This window comes from Eucyclogobius newberryi, unplaced genomic scaffold, assembly GCF_026437365.1.
Source record: "Eucyclogobius newberryi isolate DKJ021-1_F unplaced genomic scaffold, fEucNew1.0.hap1 SCAF_3, whole genome shotgun sequence".
Lineage (NCBI taxonomy): Eukaryota > Metazoa > Chordata > Actinopteri > Gobiiformes > Gobiidae > Eucyclogobius > Eucyclogobius newberryi.
The window spans coordinates 7,046,991-7,068,139 of record NW_027315945.1 but is presented as its reverse complement, the minus strand read 5'-3'; the positions used below and the strand labels follow the sequence as shown (position 1 = coordinate 7,068,139).

At 43.0% G+C, this 21,149-nt stretch overlaps 2 protein-coding genes across 3 annotated transcripts in view; both read right to left on the bottom strand.

Annotated features, from left to right (window-relative positions):
- The window catches only part of dgkb (diacylglycerol kinase, beta), a 205,012-nt gene extending 196,740 nt beyond the window's left edge, over nucleotides 1-8,272 (bottom strand). For both annotated transcript variants that reach the window (XM_072460154.1, XM_072460155.1), the window contains exon 1: nucleotides 8,095-8,272. The gene's annotated coding sequence lies outside the window, so the exon portion shown is untranslated. The remainder of the gene's footprint in view (nucleotides 1-8,094) is intronic.
- LOC140373991 (uncharacterized) lies at nucleotides 1,034-3,293 on the bottom strand. The gene is made up of 3 exons (XM_072460753.1): nucleotides 1,735-3,293; nucleotides 1,505-1,614; nucleotides 1,034-1,417 (listed from the first exon to the last, which is right to left on the bottom strand). Exons 1-3 carry the CDS (start codon nucleotides 3,092-3,094, stop codon nucleotides 1,034-1,036), a joined length of 1,854 nt encoding a protein of 617 aa, XP_072316854.1. The 5' UTR covers nucleotides 3,095-3,293.
- Nucleotides 8,273-21,149: the final 12,877 nt, after the last annotated feature.

The window sequence follows — 21,149 nt, the reverse complement described above, 5'->3', positions numbered from 1 at the left end:
GGCCTGCTTGCTGAATCTGACCAAGGACTGGTTCCAGATGCTGCAGGTGCTGCTCCCAAGTGTCACTGAAAATGACCACATCGTCCAGGTAGGCAGCACTGCAGTCTTCACACCCCCGCAGGACACTATCCATCAGCCTCTGGAAGGTGGCTGGGGCTCCATGGAGACCGAAGGGCATCACCGTGAACTGGAAGAGGCCGGCGGGTGTCTGGAAAGCGGTGTAGGGGCGACTTGCTTCTTCCAGGGGCACTTGCCAGTAGCCCTTGCAGAGATCAAGGGTGGTGACGAACCTCGCTCGGCCTATTTTCTCCAGGAGTTCATCGATCCCAGGCATCGGGTAGGCGTCGAACTCAGACATCGCGTTGAGCTTCCGGAAGTCAATGCAGATACGCAGAGAGCCGTCCTTCTTGACCACGATGACCACCGGGCTGCACCATTCAGACTGCGATGGCTCGATCACCCCCATGCGCTGCATTTCCTCCATCTCCTTCAGAAGCTCTCCTACCATATGTTGAGGCACCTGGTATGACCGCTGGCGAACAGGCCCTTTGTCCTTAAGGCGGATGACATGTTCGACTTGGCTGGTCTTCCCCGGGTTGGCCGCAAAGAGTTTGTAGACTTTCTAGAAAAAGTTGCTCAGCTGACTGGCTTGGGCAGCAGACAGATGGGTGATTGCCGGTTCCGCAGACTGGCTGAGGTCAGCGAAGGTAGAGTCCTCTTCCCCCTCACTGTCCACCTCAGTCACTAGAAGGGACATCACGGGAACAGGAACTGGAGACTCCTTCCACTCCTTCAACAGGTGCACATAGTAGGTCTGCTTCGCCTTTTTCTTGTCTTTGTATGGGCCCTGCCACTTTGCAAGCAACTTGCTGTTAGCTGACGGCAGGAGAAGCAGGACTTTCTGGCCGGGCTGGAACGCTCCATGTTTGCCGTGCTTGTCGTACCACGCCTTCTGGGACTGCTGGACCGCACGCAGGTTGACCTCTGCTTCGTCGCGGTACTTGGCGAGCCGCTCCCTCATTTCCAGCACGAACTAGACCACACTGCGATCACTAGTGGTGGTAGCTGGGACCTCCCAGGTCTTTAGCAGGAGATCCAATGGCCCCTGGACATCCCAGCCATACAGCAGCTCGAACGGGGAGAAACCAGTCGATGCTTGCGGAACCTCCCTGTAGGCGAAGAGCAGGTAGGGCAACCACTTGTCCCAGTCTCTTCCGATATCAGCCACGAATTTCCGCAGCATCTTCTTCAGGGTCTGGTTGAAGCGCTCGACCAAGCCATCCGTCTGAGGATGGTACGGGGTGGTCTTGATTGGCGTAATCCCAAGCTGCCGGTGGAAGTGCTGCATGAGTCTGGAGGTGAAGTTGGTCCCCTGGTCGGTCACAATCTCGTCCGGAACGCCAACTCTGGAAAACAACTGCACAAGACAACGCAGCACAGCAGGGGCAGTGACGGTACACAAGGGAAAAGCCTCGGGGGACCGTGTAGCATAGTCACAGAGTACCAGAATGTACTGGTGGCCCCCACTACTTCGCACTAATGGGTCAACAATGTCCATAGCTACGCGCCGGAATGGGGTGGAGATCACAGGCAGCGGTTGGAGGTATGCCCTGTCTGATTGGCGAATATATGCGGTTTTCTGACAAGTGGGGCAAGTTTTGCAGTAATTTTGCACATCTGTGTACATGGAAGGCCAGTAAAACTGGGCAGCTATTCGTTAATAAGTCTTGTTACGACCAAGATGACCAGCCCAAGGCAAAGTGTGTGCCAGGTGCAGGATCATCTTTCGACAAGACATAGGGACCACGAGGCGCTTGACACAGTCACCCACTGCATACAATACATCATTCTCCAGATTATAGCAGTCTTTGTCCCCCTTGGTCATATTCGGCCCCACAACCACTTTGACAAACACTGGTTTTAAAGATTCATCCTCCCTCTGCAAAACCCTAATGTCTTTTGATACCTCCCACGTGTCATTTGTCAACTCCTCCTTACAGTCTGGTTCCCTGCTTTTCAGCCCTTTTTCAAAACGCCGCTGGCGCCGAGACTTCCTACGACCTTTTGTGCCTTCCTCAAACAGGCTACTGTCCAGCGTTGAGAAAGGTTCAGGATCCGGCTCCTTTTCTGGAGTGGGTGTCACCCCTGCTCTGGCCTGGGCACGAGTAATCACCGCACCTGACAATCCTCTTGTAACCGGACAGTCTTTGGCCCCTTCTTCCATCAGTACATCCAGAAGCACCGGTAGGTCCCACCCCAAGATGGCAGCTACAGGCAACCTTTCCACTACCCCCACGGTCAGCAAATAAGGTTGCTCATCCACCACCAAAGTAAGCTCCGTAGGGTAGGAATGTCTATCCCCATGCACACAACAAATGTCTTCCTGCCGGCTATAATCCACCAGGCCCGTTGGCACTAAATCCCTTCGGACCAGAGTCAAAAAGCTGCCAGAGTCTACAAGGGCAATCACTGATTCACCATTAATAGTGACCTCCTTGAAACGCTGCTGCTTTCTTCCCACGCCTCCGTCTTCAGCACAGGGTGTGTAACAAGCACCAGTGAGTTTAGCTTTCCTGAGGGGGCAGAGAGAAGCTTTGTGCCCTGTCTGCTGACAGTAAAAACAGATAAGCTCCTTTCCGGGGCCACAATGACTGGATGCCAGGCCAGGGTCTCCCGGTGCATGTGGATTGGTTCTGGTTACTGGTCGGGGCTGCGACGATTGCTGACGGCCGGAACCACCTTCATAAGCAGCTGGGCCTCCACGGCGCGCGTTGAGATACTGCAGCGCTAGCTTGGCTGCCGCTAACCTCTCAGTTGGTTCGTGTTCCTTCACCCAGGTGCGGATGTCTGCAGGGAAGACTCGGAGAAGCTGTTCTAAAATTATCTGCTCACCGATCTGCTCCTTTGTGTGCTGCTCCCGCCGAACCCACCGCCGGTAGAGTCCCTTTAATCGGTGGTAGGTCTCCGTGGGGTTCTCGCCGGGTGGAATTGTCATGAACCGGAACTGCTGACGATAAGTCTCCGGTGAGACATCAAACTTTGTCAGGAGGGCAGCCTTCAGGTCCGGGTATGAGTGAGCCCTCTCCTCTTTCATTACTGTGTAAGCCTCTAGCGCTTTGCCAGAGAGTAGAGGCACCAGGCGACAGGCCCACTCACACTCCGGCCAAGCTCACGTCCTGGCAATCCGTTCAAAGCGCAGTAAAAAGTTCTCAATATCCTCCCCTGCCAGATACTGTGGAATCTTGGGGTCCCCATAGGGTCTACCCTCAGTTCTGGGAGGTTTTGCACCACTGCTCACATGAAACGAATCCTGCATGGCAGAACTGCGGCGTTGTTGCGGAGCTGGTGTCGGTAAATCCAGTCTCCGGCTCATAGTCGATCCCTCAGAGGGCGGTGTGACCATGGCTGGTGCTGGGCTGAGGGCTGGCAAGGATGCTCGAAGTCCTCTGAGCTCAGCTAAAAGCCCCTCCTCTGGGCACCTTGTTCGTACAGGACTGCGCTCTCAAAAGCAGGAGATGGCGCAAGACTTTGCAGCTGAGGACGGAGCCTGGCCCACAGACGACGAGGGTGAAGCAGGCGCTGCTGCTCCAGCCCAACATGCTGAACAAGGTGCAGGAGGGGAGCTGCTGACTCTCATGACGTTTTTCCTCGAGGGACAGACGAGGAGAGAGCTGAGGAGAGCATGTTGGTAATGAGACCTGGTTATTGTCGCTACTGTACATTTGTTTTTGGATCCTGTAAATACCTTGTTTTTCCACTGTACATATTTTTTCCACTGTTTTTGGGACTGGGTGTGAATAAAAATCACCACTCTAATTTTTTCGACTGTGCCATCATTTTTTTTCATGGAAGCTAAACACGAACCCGTGACAAGACAAGTCAAATAACTTCACTTACATGTTTAAAACCACAACATCCTGCACATACAAACACACATTCTCCTCTTCTCAAAGAGACACACACTCAAAGAAAGACACACACACACACACACACACACTCATTACACACTCATTGCTAACAAACTGATGGAAAGACAAGTTCATACTTGTCTTTCCATCAGTTTGTTAGGCTTACAAATGTTTTAAATACAGTACATGTGATAATCACTGTTGGCATTGTGTTCCATTGACGCACTCAAAATAAAAGGCAGCTCTAACAAAAGATGTCCTAAATTTTGGGAGGTTGCATTCTGTTATTGTGGTAGATCCAGTGGGTCCAGTTATTTTATCTGAGCAAATTGTGTTATGAAAATTAATATATCCAATAGTCACTAGGATAATACAAGCAAGCTAAAAGCCATACGGGCATTTTAGGTGTTTAGCTGTTTCCATCCATCCATTTTCTACCGCTTGTTCCCTTTCGGGGTCGCGGGTGACTGGAGCCTATCCCAGTGACTTCGGGCCTTAGGACTTTGGACAGTGGCCAACTCGTCGCTGTTTATGTATTGTAAATATGATCACACATTATGGCCCTTCATACAGAGCAGCAGAGCAACACTTATCCTGACCATGTGACCTGCCCTTGTCGTAAAGTGCAGAAAAACTACAGGAGACAGTTTGAATCCTCTCTCAGATGTTATAACATGTATTAAAGGTATAATTAAAATGATTATTCATCCTACAGAGAGGTGGAGCCGCAGTGCTGTGTTCACAGGTTGGATGTGTGGGAACATCCTCCCTCAGACCAACTTTGATCTGCAGTTGCTGCTAAAAACACCCACAATGCTTTGGGTTTCGACTTCCAAAACAACAGCAAGACGTTATAAAACATATTGATTTACTCGGAGCTCATAACATTGGCACCTTTAAAACATATACATTGATTTAGAGCTGGGGTATTTAAGCTGAATACCACATAAAATGTTTCTAATTTATCTTTCAATAAAAACAACAAAAAATATAAAAATGGATTAAAATGTCTAGGTGAAAATATATCGTGATTTTCAACTGCATCGGTTTTCTCAAAGGTAAACTTTTAAGTTCTCTACTTTGTTTGTTTTCTTTAGTTCATGCCCTTGATGTAATTTCATGCAAGAAAGATGTCATTTCAGAGTAAAATGCCTATACGGGATTAAAAGTAATGGACAAGTGCATAACTTGATGGTTAGCACCATGTAAACCATGATACTCAATAGATTTTTTTTATTTAGACTTAAGTTAAACTAATGAAGATTTTAAGAAGCTAAATTCAGCATTAAATCAAAGGGAGTGTCTGCAGTGCTGCAGCGCGCGGCCGAAACTGCCATGTTATTTTTGTGCCGCCGCGGCTCCTGAAACTGCGCCGCTATTTGACCGCGTTTTAGCGCCGATTTAGACCGCGCCGGGTTAAGGTTAGGGTTAAGGTTAGGGTTAGGGTTAGCCATGAGGCTATAACGGGCTATAAGGGAAATGCCGCGGTCCCTGAAACTGCGCGGCCATTTGACCGCACAGCGGCTCTCCAGCCACGGCCTAAATCAAAAGTATTCTAATCCTAACTACTATATTGACTTAACCATAAGTCAATATTATGTATTGACCATAACAATATTTATTTTGATACCTTTTATTTGCATTAACAGGAAACTATTTTGGAGTTCATTAAAATGTGAGATGCGGAGGTTGAAATATTGAAATATTTGTCTAACTTCTACGACTCTTACTGATTACTGATAGCGACTAACTACTCAAGTCTTTCAACAGAAAGTTGAAAAATGTAATACAGGGCTCATTTCCTAATTGTATTTGCTAATATTTTATGAATGGTTAAAAATAAGCATTACATAAACAAATAGACAAATAAATTATAGCTATGGGATTAACACAGTTGAATTAATAAAAAGAATAAGTTCTGCACCAGATACTGTTGTTCTAGAACTATAAACCTGGTCCAAAGAGTATTAACTAGAAAGTCTAAAGAATAAGGTCTAAAGTCTAAGATGTACAAATACAGTAGGTGGTAATGTAACACTTGGACACCAACCACCATAAAACACCAAAGAAGAAGAAGAAGAAGAAGAAGAATAAACTAGGTTTAAACTGGTACTAAATCAGGTCTCAGCTGGGACAAAAGCTACCAAGCTGATACTGGTCTAATTCCAAATGGGTAAACCAGGTGTTTGAACTATGTCTCTGTCAGGCTGCTGTATTTGAATAGACAATGTAATCACAATGGTACAACCGGTATTATCAATTCACACCTGGTTCATGCCCCTTTTCATTCATCTGTATTTGGATCGCTAAACGTGAGATCTAAGTTAGTGATAGTGATAATTTAAAAGATCCACGAGAGTGAGATGGTATTTGTGTCTGCAATCGTTGGTGGCCCAAAACAAAATTTTGGTTGTGGTCCACCATTTGACAAACACTGTTTGAAAATAAAAAGTGACTCAGGATCTCCAGAGAAGTAGGCAATTTATATATATTTTTTAAATTCAGTTTATGTTTAAAATTATAAATACTCATATACAAAAGGGGGTTTGGATATTCTGGTTCATTTCAGAGTTTTTTTTTATTTTTCATATTATTTGAATAGTCACACACAAAATACTGTAGGCTTATTATTTATTCTTCCGACTCTTGTGGATTATACTTGTAAATGGTAGATTGCAACGGTACATTTTAACTTGTATTGTGGCTTGTTTTCTTGCGTCACTGATTGGCTGAGCGACAGTACACACACACATAAGAGGGTCAGTAGACCCAGAGAACGGCCGGTGGTCTCCGCCACAGTCAGGCGGTGAAACATCAGAGAAAGAGGAGAGGAACAGAGATTCGAACAAGGCACTTAAAGCAGAACTAAGAAACATTGTCATCTTATTGAACATATTTGTAAGTCCCAGTGGTGGCTAAATATTATTTTTGGTGCATTTGAAGTGCCCGTCGTCGCCCTCTGCAGTCTGGGTGGAAAACCAGCCTAGCCAACCCGAAGACAACTCTCCTGGGACACCTTGGCTCTTTTTTATATTTGGCAATGTGGAATGTTTTTGAATGTGATTATACTATCTTATTTTGATAAAGACAGAAAGAAACAAACAAAAAAGTAAGGGCAGCTCTATCGTAAGAGTTACTTAATTGCTTTAAAAACAGAAATGTTTCAAGCAGCAACATGCTTACGAAAATAAACATGATTTTGCAGACCAGTTGAAAATATTTAAAAGGACAATATTTTAGGGTAGCCACTGAGGAATCGCCACTGCTACATTAGCAAAGGACATTAGCAAGCTAGCATTTGTTTCTATCTCAAATGTAATGCGCTCTGCATCCAGTAGATAGAACTGAAGGTCAGTTCCTTGTGTGGGAAAAGCCACAGTGACATGAATTTGAAAATAAAAATAAAAAGTTCTAAATCATGAGATTCCAAAGTAGAGGTACTCAAGACCAATGCAAATAACACAATTATATAAATAATGCATTATGTTTGTCCTTTAAATCAAAATGTAAAACGAAAAAATATATAAACTATTTCTGATTTTCACCAAGCCCACAATTTATTTGTAAATATTTGCTATCTATTTAGTCATCATATTTCAACCTTCATTTGTTATAAAATGTACTTTTTTGTATGTACAACAGATTTTTGTTAATGCATTTCTATGAAAGTTCAGCCCAGCTTGCAAAAAACATTTTTTTTGTCGTCCAATACGAGCGCTATTGTTTTATTTAAAGATGCTTCAATATTCTTTGTTAAAACAGCAAATCATGGAAACTAAAATATATAATGCTTCGGCTTATGAGTTTTGTCTTTTTTTTAAAAACATATTCTTGCTTTGGCTTAACATTTCAAAGATTGTCTCTCACTTCGACGTGTTTCAGACCCTAGGCTGGCAACAGTGTGGGGGGGTTGTATTATCAGTAGAAGTACTAATAATTGTTCTTTCATACCAAGTATATTTTTATGATATTAATACTATTATCATAGCGTAGTCATAGCAGCAATCACCATGCATTTGAACCTTACCGTGAATATCTAATTGATCTATTATCCAATCCGCTGTGCTTTCATTTTCATAATCAGAGCTCGAGCATTCACAATCAATTCCAAATGCCATTCCACACCGCGATGCAATGACACACACTGCACCGCATTGGCTTCTCCTCATATCAACACGCTGCTCACCTGCTGCCAGTCCACACTCTCTCTTTTGGTACAATCCACACACTGTATCACGTTCCCCTTCAGCCGCTTTGGACGATGGCTCCCGTGGAATCGCAATGCTTGCCCCTGTCAGCTTGTGCGGCGTGTTTTGTTATTGCTGTGCGTGCATGCGTGTGTGTGGTCAGAGGAACATCTCCGTGGAGTGAGGAGAGAGAGAGAAGAGAAGGGGAGAGAGGAGTGAGAGAGAGTGCTGCAGCAGTCAGTTAGCGCGTCACAAGCCCCCCTCCCTCCTCTGAAACCCCTCTGGTCTTAGTGCATGGCTTTTCTTCTCCCGCACTGGTTCATCCTTTTTTTTTCTTCTTTCGCAGTACATAAAGTGCTCCCCCTCTCCTCACTGCTCTTCTTTATGTCAGTATGTTTTGTTAGTATTTTATTATGTAGCAAACCTGTGAGGAAAAAAAAGCTTCAAAAGCAGTTAATTACGATTATTAAAAATAAAAAAGTTTCAACTTCCAGTCAAAAGTAATTTTCAATGTTATGGTAAATGGTCACATGGGTGAAGAGCACTACTGCACAAGCACCAATGAGCACGGCCATTGGCTCCAAACGGCGGCCATGTTTCATGACCCGGGCTTGAATTACCCCGGCGATACTTAACCTTGTTACAATCATGTTTCCTCATCATTAGTTCACTGAGAGTTGCATCTTGACTGATTCCTGCACGTTCGAGTAATCCTAATTTGTCCTGGAACTGAGGCTTGAGTGCTCAGAAATGTACTATTTTTACCTACCCCTAATCCCGACCACATCCCTGTACATAGTTCTGATTATATGAAAAATTAAGTCTGCCAGTGACATATGTAAAGTTCTAAAATGTCATGTAGACAACACATGTAAATGACAATCTGCTGCTTGTTACAATGTGATGAAGCCTATCAGTAATACAGTTTTGAACAGGAAGTCAGGCTGCGAAATAGACGGGGCCCGGGGCCCGCAAGCAGTTGAATCTCCGGCGGGCCCGCGGTTTGAAATAGGAGGGGGCCCGCCGTGCCCCTCCTCGAAAAAAATCAAGATTTAACTAGTAATTTGGCCATATTCGGGGCATTTTCATCGCTTAAGTTTTGTTTTGACAGACACGCTTCTCATTGGCCGAGCGGTCTCCGTGATGTAATATCGATGAAAGCGGGCATCTGATTGGCCGCTGCGTTCGTGTTGCATTCACGTGTTCTCGGAAATGCCCGGTCTAATTTTCGGGGCAATGTATACATGTTAGTAGTTTATTTTGTAGAACATGATTTCATATATTCCACAAGATCTCCGTGTGTCAAATGCTGTAAACAGTATTTATTTTGTATATAAGAAACATTATTATATTGAATTAAACAGTTTTAAAGATCATGATCTCTGGTTTATATGATTCAGTATTTGTGCTCTTCCTATCAAATAACAGATAAAAGCACTTTAAATTGTTTTACATGCTAATAACCAGGTTTAAAACAACACATTTATCTTGTTCTTATGACGCCGCGATGCCGCGCGCGCTTGTGGGCCCCTGAAATTGCTTGGGGGCCCCTAACTTTGAAAAGTTAGGCCGCTAACTTTGAAAATCTATTTCTCAAGCCTGGAAGTCAATGGACTAGTTTCTATCACTATGCCATTTCACATCAATGTTGCTGTTTTAAGTGAACAAAATGTGACATGTGACAAAATTGTGATTTACTTACATTTTTATGCAATACTAAGTACTGGAAAAAAGCATCATATCTGTGTCTGAACATATGAAATGTATTGCATTTAGTCAATTTTTGCATTGATAATGTGTGGACAATCCAATTATAATTATTTTAGTAACGCCCAGATTTCATCACAATTCATGAACGCTTATTTTTTCTGCAATGCTTTCAAGAGTTGATAGTGTTGTCATGATACTAAAACTGGTTCATTTCTGTACTAAAAGAAAAAGAAAGATCAAGACCATTCTTTAACTATTAAATCAATGTTTTTTTCTTTTTTTTAATCAATATTACTTTCTAGTTTTGCTTCTAGTTTTAGTATCTGGTTATCAATAATGTTTACCACTCTAGGAGATAGTAACGGATGGTTTATTGTCATATTGCTGAGCTCTCAGGGCAAGGAATACTTTAGTCATGACTAGCATAAGCATTTAGTATGCTGTTCTAGATATAGCCATTTCTGAATTTATTGTGTGCATTTTTTGTATTCATGAAAAAAAATGCGTTGTCACATTCTGTTTGACTCAGTCTCAACAGATCAATAGTTATTCAGTGAGGCGTGTTAGACAAAATAACAAAAGGGAAAAAGGGACATTTCAATACTGGCTGTCTATTAGAAACACTGCAAAGATTAGATACTGGAAAAATAGCTGTAATAAACAATCAAAGCTTATATCTTCTGTTTCTCCAGAAACTAAAGCCATTGGAAAAAATAATTGTGCTAACTCCTGTTGTCAGAAAAGTACAGTCTTTGTTCTCTTCCACAAATGTCCAAAGCTCCATTGTGTGCATGTTTTTGAAAAACAAAATAGTCCATATTTCTCCCTAAAATAGGCCAAAGTACTTGTTTGCTTTGGTTCAGCTTCTTTTGACTTCCACCCAAACCACAATGCTGCTCTGTGATTGGTTACAGTCCCTTGGGCACTAAATGCCATGTGATTGGCCTGTTTATCACTGGTTCAGACTGCAAACGAATCAGCGGGAGCCTATCCAGATCTCACAAAAATTGCGATTGGCCAATAAAATCAAAAATTTGTGTAGTTGGAGATGTAATCGCTAACTTGGGATCGGGAGCAGGACCACGCCTCAACCTCTTACTTCCCCAGCAACCACACCTCCACTCTTTAACCACGGTTCTTATTACCCAGAAGGCCTATATATGCACAGGCCAATCCCAGCATCTCTTGTTGTCTCTGCTCTCTCAACAGAGAGACACTCAGTACAGCTACAGCTCACTGCTCAGCTCACAGCTCAACTCACAGCTACAGCTCACAGCTCAACTCACAGCTACAGCGCACAGCTCAACTCACAGCTACAGCTCAACAGCTCAACTCACAGCTACAGCGCAACAACTCAACTCACAGTTACAGCTCAACAGCTCATCTCACAGCTACAGCTCACTGCTCAGCTCACAGCTCAACTCACAGCTACAGCTCACAGCTCAACTCACAGCTACAGCTCACAGCTCAAATCACAGCTACAGCTCACAGTTTCAGCTCTGAGCTACTACTCTCAGCTACAGCCCTCAGCCAACCCACATGTCACAGCTTACAGCTCAGTTACAACTACAGCTCACTCAGAACCCGACGGCATCCACGCTGGCCCCAGAGCAGCCATGCTGGCCCCAGAGCAGCCACACGCTCGCTCAGAGCCCCGCCCGCAGCCACACGCTCGCCAGCAGCCACGATCGCTAAGATCCCCGCCGGCAACATGTTCACTCCAAGCACGAATCTCACCAGCAGCGGCGCCCACGCGCTCGCCCCGACCCACGGCAGCGTCCTCACGCTCGCCCCAATCCATGTATTCATTTCCCAGAGCCCCTCTCTGAGCCACCGGGCACAGGGACGTCTACCACAGAGCCACCGGGATACGCCCCTCTGGTTCTCAACAGTCTCTTCTTCGACCCTCTTCTCGCACAGTCTCTCCTTCGACCCTCTTCTCGCACAGAGTCCGTTCTCCACTCGATCTCTTTCGACTCTTCATTCATCCCTTCCTTCATCACTCATCCCGCTCTATTAATCCTACTCCTCAATACTACTACCCTCATATCTTTCATTCCACTCATTCTCAATCTCATTCAGCTCAATTAAGTTCCCTCATTCATCGCTCATATTGACTTCTTTGCTACCTGCAGCTTGTCAACTCCTAAATCCATGCAAGCATTTCGCTCTCCACTCCGGAGCAAGGCGACTCCACCATAAATCCAGTTCTATGGACTGCTCGTCCAATCCTATCACACTTGCACCTTATTCTCCATCTACTTCCGTCAACGACCCACAAACGCTAAAACACTATTCAAATGTACTAGAATTAACCCTCGTCTCAGTAACGGACGGACTGCTTTCGATTCCATCTAGCTACTCTTCAAGAGTGCTCGGCTATCCAGCTCCTCTTTCCCCGTGCCACTCATAACATTATTTTCAGCCAGGCATACGTCAAGATCCAGATCAACTTCCTTCATTTTAAATCATTTTTGGGGGTTCTGAATCGGCTGGGCTGATTACCCGAGACAGAGCCCCCATCCTGAGTCTCTAACCAGCCATCTCTCATCAATCTCTCTCTCTCTCATCGATCTCTCATCGACCCATCATCACTATTATCAATAAACATTCTTTCGTATTTCATTGTTGTGGCGTGGTCCTTGCTAGCGAACTGTGTGTCAGAACTATAATATATTAATTGTTCTAAAATATATCCAAATAAGCCCGTTTTCCCCTCACTTCTGCTGCTGAAGCTTGGCTGAACTCACGGTGTTATTTAGTGGCATCTACAGGCCACTGGGCAGTACTGTGTGGGAAGCATGGTTCTGCTTTTACCAGAGTTCATGCTCCACTCTCTAACATGAGCTTATAGAACCAGAGCGGACAGCAGCTTCTTTTAGAGGTCTGCACATGCTCGAGCCACGCTAAATAAACTTGTGCAGGAATAAAGATTCTGCCGTAACTGAGCAGGTTCGAAAAGAAGAGAAGCAACAGCACTGCAAATTTGCAACAAACAGACAAACAAAACTATCTTTTAGACACAAGTCTATATTTGTAGCTATGGCTCTATTCATGTTTCCAATGACTAGATTGTATTTCGAAATACAGACAGTTATTTAACAACATAGAAAGCTAATTTGTGTAATTAATTGGTTGATGAAGTTATCTCATTTACCCGTGTATTCACCCCCCACACACACTTTTCTATTATCCACTAAATATTAATGAACACCCCAGGTCTGCTTTTCCATCCATAAGAATGGACCAGATTTTACAATTTTTTACAGTCACAAATGATCTACAGTATATTATGACAAGGAAAAAGTATGTGCATCTGCTTATAATGGATACTGAACTGGTCACATTCTTTTGTTGCATTCACAAACTATATTGCATATCAAAACGTTACATGGGGCGGGAACCTCAATGTTTAACTGAAAGATATAACTATATATCTGTGGTGAGAGAAGTTGGATTTTGTTCTAAATGACCAATGAACTCTGTTTCTCCTGTGTCATGGAATAAACCGCATCTGATGTACGAGATTTTCTGCGTTTGACTCGAGGCACGGCAGAGCGCTCTCTAAATGTTTATTACGGATCCCAAGCAACCTCAATGTATGGTTAAAGCACTAAAGTACTGTTGTTGTTTATGTCAATTTCTGTGTGTATGTGTGGGTGTTTGTGACATATTGTGCAAAATATATTTTTGTGAGCGTTCAACCATTACACAGTCAATATTTTGGTTATGGTCAATATTCCGGTTTCTGAAACCTTCGGAATAACCCATTTACATGCGTGAGGGTTACTCCTGCGGAAGAAACTGAAAAAATCTAAATTGTGTTAAATCCAGTGTTCAGAAACATGCACAAATGTGGAAAAGTGTGAAATAAGTACGGCCGTCAGCGCCACCATGTTTGTTGTTGTTTTGACCACAAACCACAATGCTTCTCTGTGATTGGTTCCAGTCTCGCCTGTGGAACCCAATGTTCAGTCTTGTACTTAAAAGTTCAAGACTTGTTGTGAAAAGAACATGCACAGAACACAGCACAAACTGCACAAAGACTTCAGGAAAGGTAAAGCCCCACCATCTCGGGCTCCCCCATCTCCACTGTGGACTCCTTCCGCTTTCTCGGTATCACCATCACCCGGGGCCTCAAGTGGGGGCTCACCATCAACTCCCTCACCGGGAAGGTCCAGCAGAGGATGTACTTCCTGCGGCAGCTGAAGAAAGCAAAGCTGCCAGTGGAGATGATGGTGCAGTTCTACACGGCCATCATCAAGTCCATCCTCACCTCCTCCATCACCGTGTGGTACGCTGGAGCCACAACCAGAGACTACAGCGCATTGTGCTTTCCGCTGAGAAAGTGATCGGCCGCAACATTCCATCTCTGCAGGACCTGTACGTCTGCAGGACTCTGGGACGTGCAGGTTGAATCACAGCCGACCCTTCTCACCTGGTACACGGACTATTTGAGCTGCTACCCTCAGGCAGGAGGCTATGGTCCATCCGGACCGGAACCTCCCGTCATAGGAACAGTTTCTTTCCCTCTGCCGTTGTACTCTCGAACACTTCCTAAGCACTTTGCACTCACTGCACTGTCCACTTTTATTACACCACATATTTTATTTTGTGTACATATGTCTATTTTTAACTCTACTTACCCATTTTTAATACCCGGTAGTTATTTATTGTCCATTGTTTTTGTATTTATTGTTCAGTGTTATGTTTGTGTTGCACCGAAACGCCAGGACAAGTTCCTATATCCGTGAATCCTGTTCATTGATAAATGGCAATAAACTTTATTCTGATTCTGAAATTAATTTAATGGGGCTATCCCGATCGGCGTATACATGACCAGATATTCAGGTTAGAAAAGTGGTAACGCAGGGCTTTTTGGTGTTTACATGGTCTTGTGTTACCGGGGTATTGCAAATATTCCGGTTATGAAAGTTTTTGACTGATGTAAATGTAGTTAGGGTTCCCTCATAACTTTTTCTCAGGGATGTACGTATATAATTAATACTTCATACAGGAATAATTCTGAATTTTCTTGTATTTGTGCTGAGTAAAAAAAAAATGTTTTCACCTTTCAACTGCTCTGCTGTGTTTATGTAGCCCTTGGCAACACGTGAAAATGTTACACAACTTTATTCACAAATAATTTGGAGTTACTGTTAGTGTTACTGTTTATTGTCAGTTGTCCATATTATAAGAGCAGCAGATTTGGTGACATCATCCAGACTTTCTCAGAATAACGTACGCATAATGTGAACAAGTCAGAACCCTGACTTCTAATTTCAGAAACTTGAGCACCCAAGTACAACATAAATGCAGCATTACTTATTTCTTATAAAGTTTAGATACCGGTTTATGCACATAAGATTTAAAAATATATTTCAGAGCCTTTTTCCCCAAAATTAAGTATAGTAAATGAAAATCAACTGCATGTTACAGTGAAATGCCACTGAAAAGGCGGGGCCAGCAGCAAATAATCTGTTCAACATTTTTGAATAAAATATAAATGCAAATACAAATAGACTTGTTTCTATTAATAGGCTGTTTAGAGCATTTTGGTTTACAGTAAAAATATGTAATTACACCATGCGTTCAAATACAACCTTTTTCACTTCCACTTCCTTCAAAGTGAACATCCGCTCTCTGAAGCTGGAGAACACACTTACATGTCAGAGGCCTGGATGGATTTCACTGGCCCAGATTCAGCCCTGTGTGTGGCGTTTGTGTGCTGTCTGTCACTTGTGCCAATTACATCAGAGCCGCGATGGCTTCAGGCGCTGCAGGTCATGTGGTGTGTGCATCTGTGTCACAGGCGGCTCGATCCAGGCAAGTTTACTCTGATTGTGCGAGGCCAACTGTGAATGAAGCATGCTTTTACAAACCGCACACATTCAGCATGTCAATTTGCAGATTATTTGATGTTGTGCTAAAGCTGAAAACAGTGCATGATTTAATTTTAAATAGCTCTATAATATATGCTCGTTACATTAAGTCATTTTAATTGGTATGTATTACACAAAGCATCAAAACATTATAATACTATATTAAAATTAAGTAAAGTTTTTAAAAAAGCAGTTTTTTTTCTGACGGTACAGACACATTGAAAGCGGCAAACTTTCATTTAATGCATTTTTTGTTTAGCCTTTTTGCACTATTATCTCAACAATTGTTTTATTTACCCAAATTCCAAGTTTAATTGGGCATTTTAAGAAAGCACAGGCCCACAATTTCTTCATGCCTTTATAAACATTTGGAATTTTAACACAGGAATTCAATTTACATATTTAGAGAGGAAAACATCAGAAACAAAATATATTATCAATATAATATATTTTTTCCATAAAAAGCTGCGACTACCTTATATTTATGGCAGAGAACCTGTCTGAGACAAGCCATCTGCTTTTATACCTTTGGATGTTGGATGAGTGCAGTGCGTCGCTGGGATAAAACAAAAATCAAATGTGTCAGCTGCAGATTTTGAACTCTGGATTTCTGCATTAGGAGCCCATTGACTTTACCCTCCAAATCACAGGCATAGCTCTGCTTGAGAAGCTCAAGAATCATGTCCCAAAAACTCAGAGTTAAGGTTAATAAACCAACAGCAAAACATGTTCATCAGGATAAAAAACAGCATTTGATATTCATTTGCAGCACAGAGCAGACCCACCAAGACTGGAAACTGCATCACTGCAGACGCTGCACCGATCCACCTGTCAATCTCACGTTCCATTCTTCCCTCACTCGTAAACCCCAACCTCCTTTTTCTTTTGATAGCTGTAGTGCCGGGATCTCCACCCTTTTTTTCCATCTTTGAGTTTTTTTCACTAGAACAAACCAACCGTGAGCTACTCATGTTCCAAAACATTTTATAGCTTATTTTGGCCGGAACAAACATTTCTGATGTCTAAACATTTATCTCAAAATACAGTATAATATAAACAAATATTATTATTATTGTTTTGTGTTAGGTAAAAATTGGTAACTCTAAATTGGCCCTAGTGAATGAATGTGAGAGTGAATGGCTGTCTGTAATGTCTATGTCTCTGTGTTGACCCTGCGACAAGTTGGCCACTGTCCAGGATGTACCCCGCCTAAGGCCCGAAGTCACTGGGATAGGCTCCAGTCACCCGCGACCCCAAAAGGGAACAAGCGGTAGAAAATGGATGGATTATTATTATTATTATTATTATTACAGTGTATTTATATAGCACCTTTACACCTTCAAGGCACTCAAAGTTATTTGTTTTATGGGCATAGGCACACCAGATGGGTCTGGGGGTTAATTCTGATTATTTAGAAATTCACTGCCCATTCACTTGGCTGCATGATCTGATTTTATTTCTTTTTAGTAAAATAATTTCACCCAGCCCCCCACCACATTACCCCAGGCCATGAATTTCGCTGCAGAGCCCTTGGTCCTTCACAATTTCATCTCTTTTCAATTCAATTCAGTTACATTTGTGTCTGACCGTGGATAAAGCACGTACATGTCTACCCGGAGACATTTTGAGTTATTCACAGATTCTGAAAGTGTGAATTCAAAGCTATCCAATGATGTCTCACTCATGTAGATGATAATAATCTGATAATATTTGAGTAAGTTGTGGTCATTTGAATGTATACAACTCTCAAACCCATTCACTGAGAAAACTGCCTCTAAAGATTCTCACCTGAGTGAACCCAGAGTCACAGGGGGGCTCATTTGCATCTCATTGAGATAAGCCCTCCCCCTGTCACACTGACACCACCTTCCCCCTACAGCTGTCACTAAAGACTCAAGAGGAGTGTTGTTATTGATGGTAACTGGACTTGAATCAGAATTAGAAGTTACTATATTAAAATGGAAATACTTGGATTACAAAAGGCCCTGAATAGAATCAAAGAATCAGAATAGGGTTTATTGCCATTTGTCGATAAACAGAATTCACAGGTGATTCAGTACATAATAAAAATGTATTAATCCAAGAATGTGAAAGTTATTTTCACGTTAACAAATCACATCTCTACCATCCAGAAGTTGGAGTTGAATTAAATATTTACTTTTGATTCAGCATCATAAAACAAACACAAAGCACAACCCACAGGTAGCATGTGTATCAATAATTATGCCACTGGGCTAGATCAGAAGGTAGGTTTGACTCGCGTGTAAGCAATAATACAAACAAGTGAATCAAAGTGTGGCTGTGCCTTATATATTTACAGTGAAGGTTTACCAACATACAATTAATCCAATATTTACAAAATGTACAATCTGCAGATGTTCAATGGTTTCATATACTGAAATACTGAAAGGTTCACAATCTATGGTTGTATAAATTGCAATCAAAGTTCAACACGAGATTCAGGATAAAACATCCAGTGTAGGAAGTGCACACACATATTAAATAACATTTGCACATCTCAATGAAATAGCAATAAAGTGTCCATGAAAGAGCAAGCAACAGAGTTTTTGTATTGTCCAAAAGATAGCGCTGTGACTGATTTGAGAGTCTGCAAAGTCTGTGGTGTCTTTTGGGTGGGATTGGACGGCTGAATCAGCCCCTACCATACCGCAGGCGACTCATGTTGAAGGATTTGTAGGTTTGTAAAGTTCAGTGAATCAGTTCTGGTTCTGGGTCCAGGCTGGTTCCGGGTCCAGGCTGGTCTCAGCTCGCCATCAATTCAATCTTTTGTTCTGGTACCCCACTGGGCACACCTGGCCTGCGGTCAATAGACAGGACCATCAGTGAAATACCCAAACATTAGCTAGCTTCTATGTCATTTAGTTCATCTCTTTAAATTAATAAATAATGCAGTAAATACTTCAGTACATTCATCAATTCAATTGTATAAATACATTATATAAATACCTTTCGTTAAGATAAATAACCGGTTGGTACGGAGCTAACAAGTTGATAGCAAGTTTAGCTTCCAACTTAGCCCCACAGCCCGGAGCTAAACGCAGGTTTTGCCACGAAAACTTACGCAATGCATCATAAAGCAGACATAAAACACAACCCACACAACCTAGGGGTCAAGAAATACTACATAAGTATATAATTTGTACCGACAAAACGCAGAAGAATAACCCGATAACAGGTTGATAGCAAGTTTAGCTTCCAACTTAGCCCCACAGCCCGGAGCTAAACACAGGTTTTGCCACGAAAACTTACGTAATGCATCATAAAGCAGACATAAAACACAACCCACACAACCTAGGGGTCAAGAAATACTACATAAGTATATACACATTGTGTTTTGAATATTGGAAGCTTCAAAAGGCTGTGTGTTGTATTACAATCAAACTCTTATTCACAGAGAAATTACTTTAATGAGGAAGAGAATCTAGACGCGGTAGAATACAAAGACATACGGAACACAGACATAAGATATACGGCGATCTGCAGAACTTGCCGCATTGAAATGAGACTTTCTTGGCCAGACCTGACTCACGGGTCAAGACAACCTGTGCATCACTAGCATGGACTATATTACTGTGTAAATATCTTATGTTACAAAGGAACACTCACTCAATAAGTCGGTGTAATCCCTCATTCGTCCAGGCGTGTTCCATAGTAGAAAAAGCCTCAGTTGTAGTCATCTGGACTCAGTTAGAAAAAATAGACGTTTTGACTCTCATCCAAGAGTCATTGTCAATAAAAGAATTTGTTGTTGTTGTTGTTGTTGTTTTATGGCGGTTGACATCCGAGTGTTGCATTACCGCCAGACTTTATTCCTTAGACTTTGTCGTAGTCCTAAAAGTTCTTCTTCCAGTGCCTTGACTTCCAGTGCTTTGTCCTCAGACTCTGTCGTAGTCCGTAAAAGTACTCCTTCCATTGCTTTGGTGTTAAAAAGTCTACGCCGTGCGTCTACGAGCTGCCACTCGTAGACGCACGGCATCATTTAGATCGAGAACTCCGATATTAATACTGTTCTGTGGTAAGACCCGCCCATTGGGCGGAGCCTTCCTGAAGTAGAAAGAGTTGTTTGTTTCAACAGAAACTCCCCCCTTGTATCTACCGAGCTAACCTATTCAGAATTTTAATGGGCTATTAGAATCCTCTTTGTCTTTGTGAGACCCTGGCTCAACCACCCTGAGTACCTGATTAGCATCTAAATGTCCTGGTCCTGGTCCTCTACCTTTCCAGGGGTTCAGTATACCATTATAGATACCAGGAAGATTGAATCTTAGCCCTCCATTTCTGTTTAAAGAAGGTCTTTCTTTTTCAACAAAAATAGCTTCCTTGACTCCTCTTTCAAACCATCTTTTCTCCCTGCTTAAAACCTTCACCTCACCGTCTTCAAACGAGTGATTAGAGGCTTCAAGATGGAGATGCACGGCGCTCTGTGGTCCTGAACTTGTATTTCTTCTGTGCTGATACAGCCTCTTGTGTAGAGGCTGTTTAGTCTCACCTATGTAACGTTCTTTACAGCTTTCTTCACTGCATTGGATCGAATAAACTACATTGCTCTGTTTTTGAGTCGGCAACTTGTCCTTAGGGTGAACCAGTTTTTGTCTTAAAGTGTTTCCTGGTTTAAAATAAACAGGGACTTTGTGTTGTCTAAAAAATCTCTGCAGTTTTTCCGACAGGCCAGACACATAAGGGATAGAAACACCCTTCCTTCTCTGTTCAGTTTCCCTTTTGTCCTGCTTCTTGGTTCTCTTCACTCTGTTGAGAGCCCAAGCGGGGTAACCACAGGCTGAGAGGGCATTTCGGACATGTTTTTCCTCTTTCTTCTTGCCCTCTGAGCTGGTGGGCACACCTTGAGCTCTGTGTTGTAAGGTTTTGATCACACCCAGCTTGTGCTGTAGTGGGTGGTTGGAGCCAAAGAGCAGATATTGGTCCGTGTGTGTAGGTTTCCTATATACTTCTATTTGGAGTTTCCCGTCCTCTCCTCTGATCGTGGAACAATCAAGAAAGGCCAAGCGATTCTCCTTAGCGTCTTCTCTTGTAAACCTGATATGTGGGTCCACAGCATTGATGTGATCAGAGAAGGTTTCCAGCTCTTGTTTCTTGATTGTTACAAAAGTATCATCGACATAGCGGAGCCACAGTTTTGGGGCTATGCCTGAGAATGAGGCCAGTGCCTTCTTCTCAAAGTGCTCCATGTACAGGTTGGCCACTATGGGAGAGACGGGCGAGCCCATGGCACAGCCATGAATCTGTCTGTAAAATTGTCCCCGGAATTGAAAGTAAGTGGTGTTCAGACAGATGTCCAACAGTTTACATATGTGTTCAGGTGTCAGTTTGGTCCTTTCCTGTAGGGTGGTGTCTTCCTGCAGTCTGATCCTCACTGCTGCTACTGCATCAGATTTCGGGATGCAGGTGAACAGGGACACAACATCATATGAAACCATGAGGTC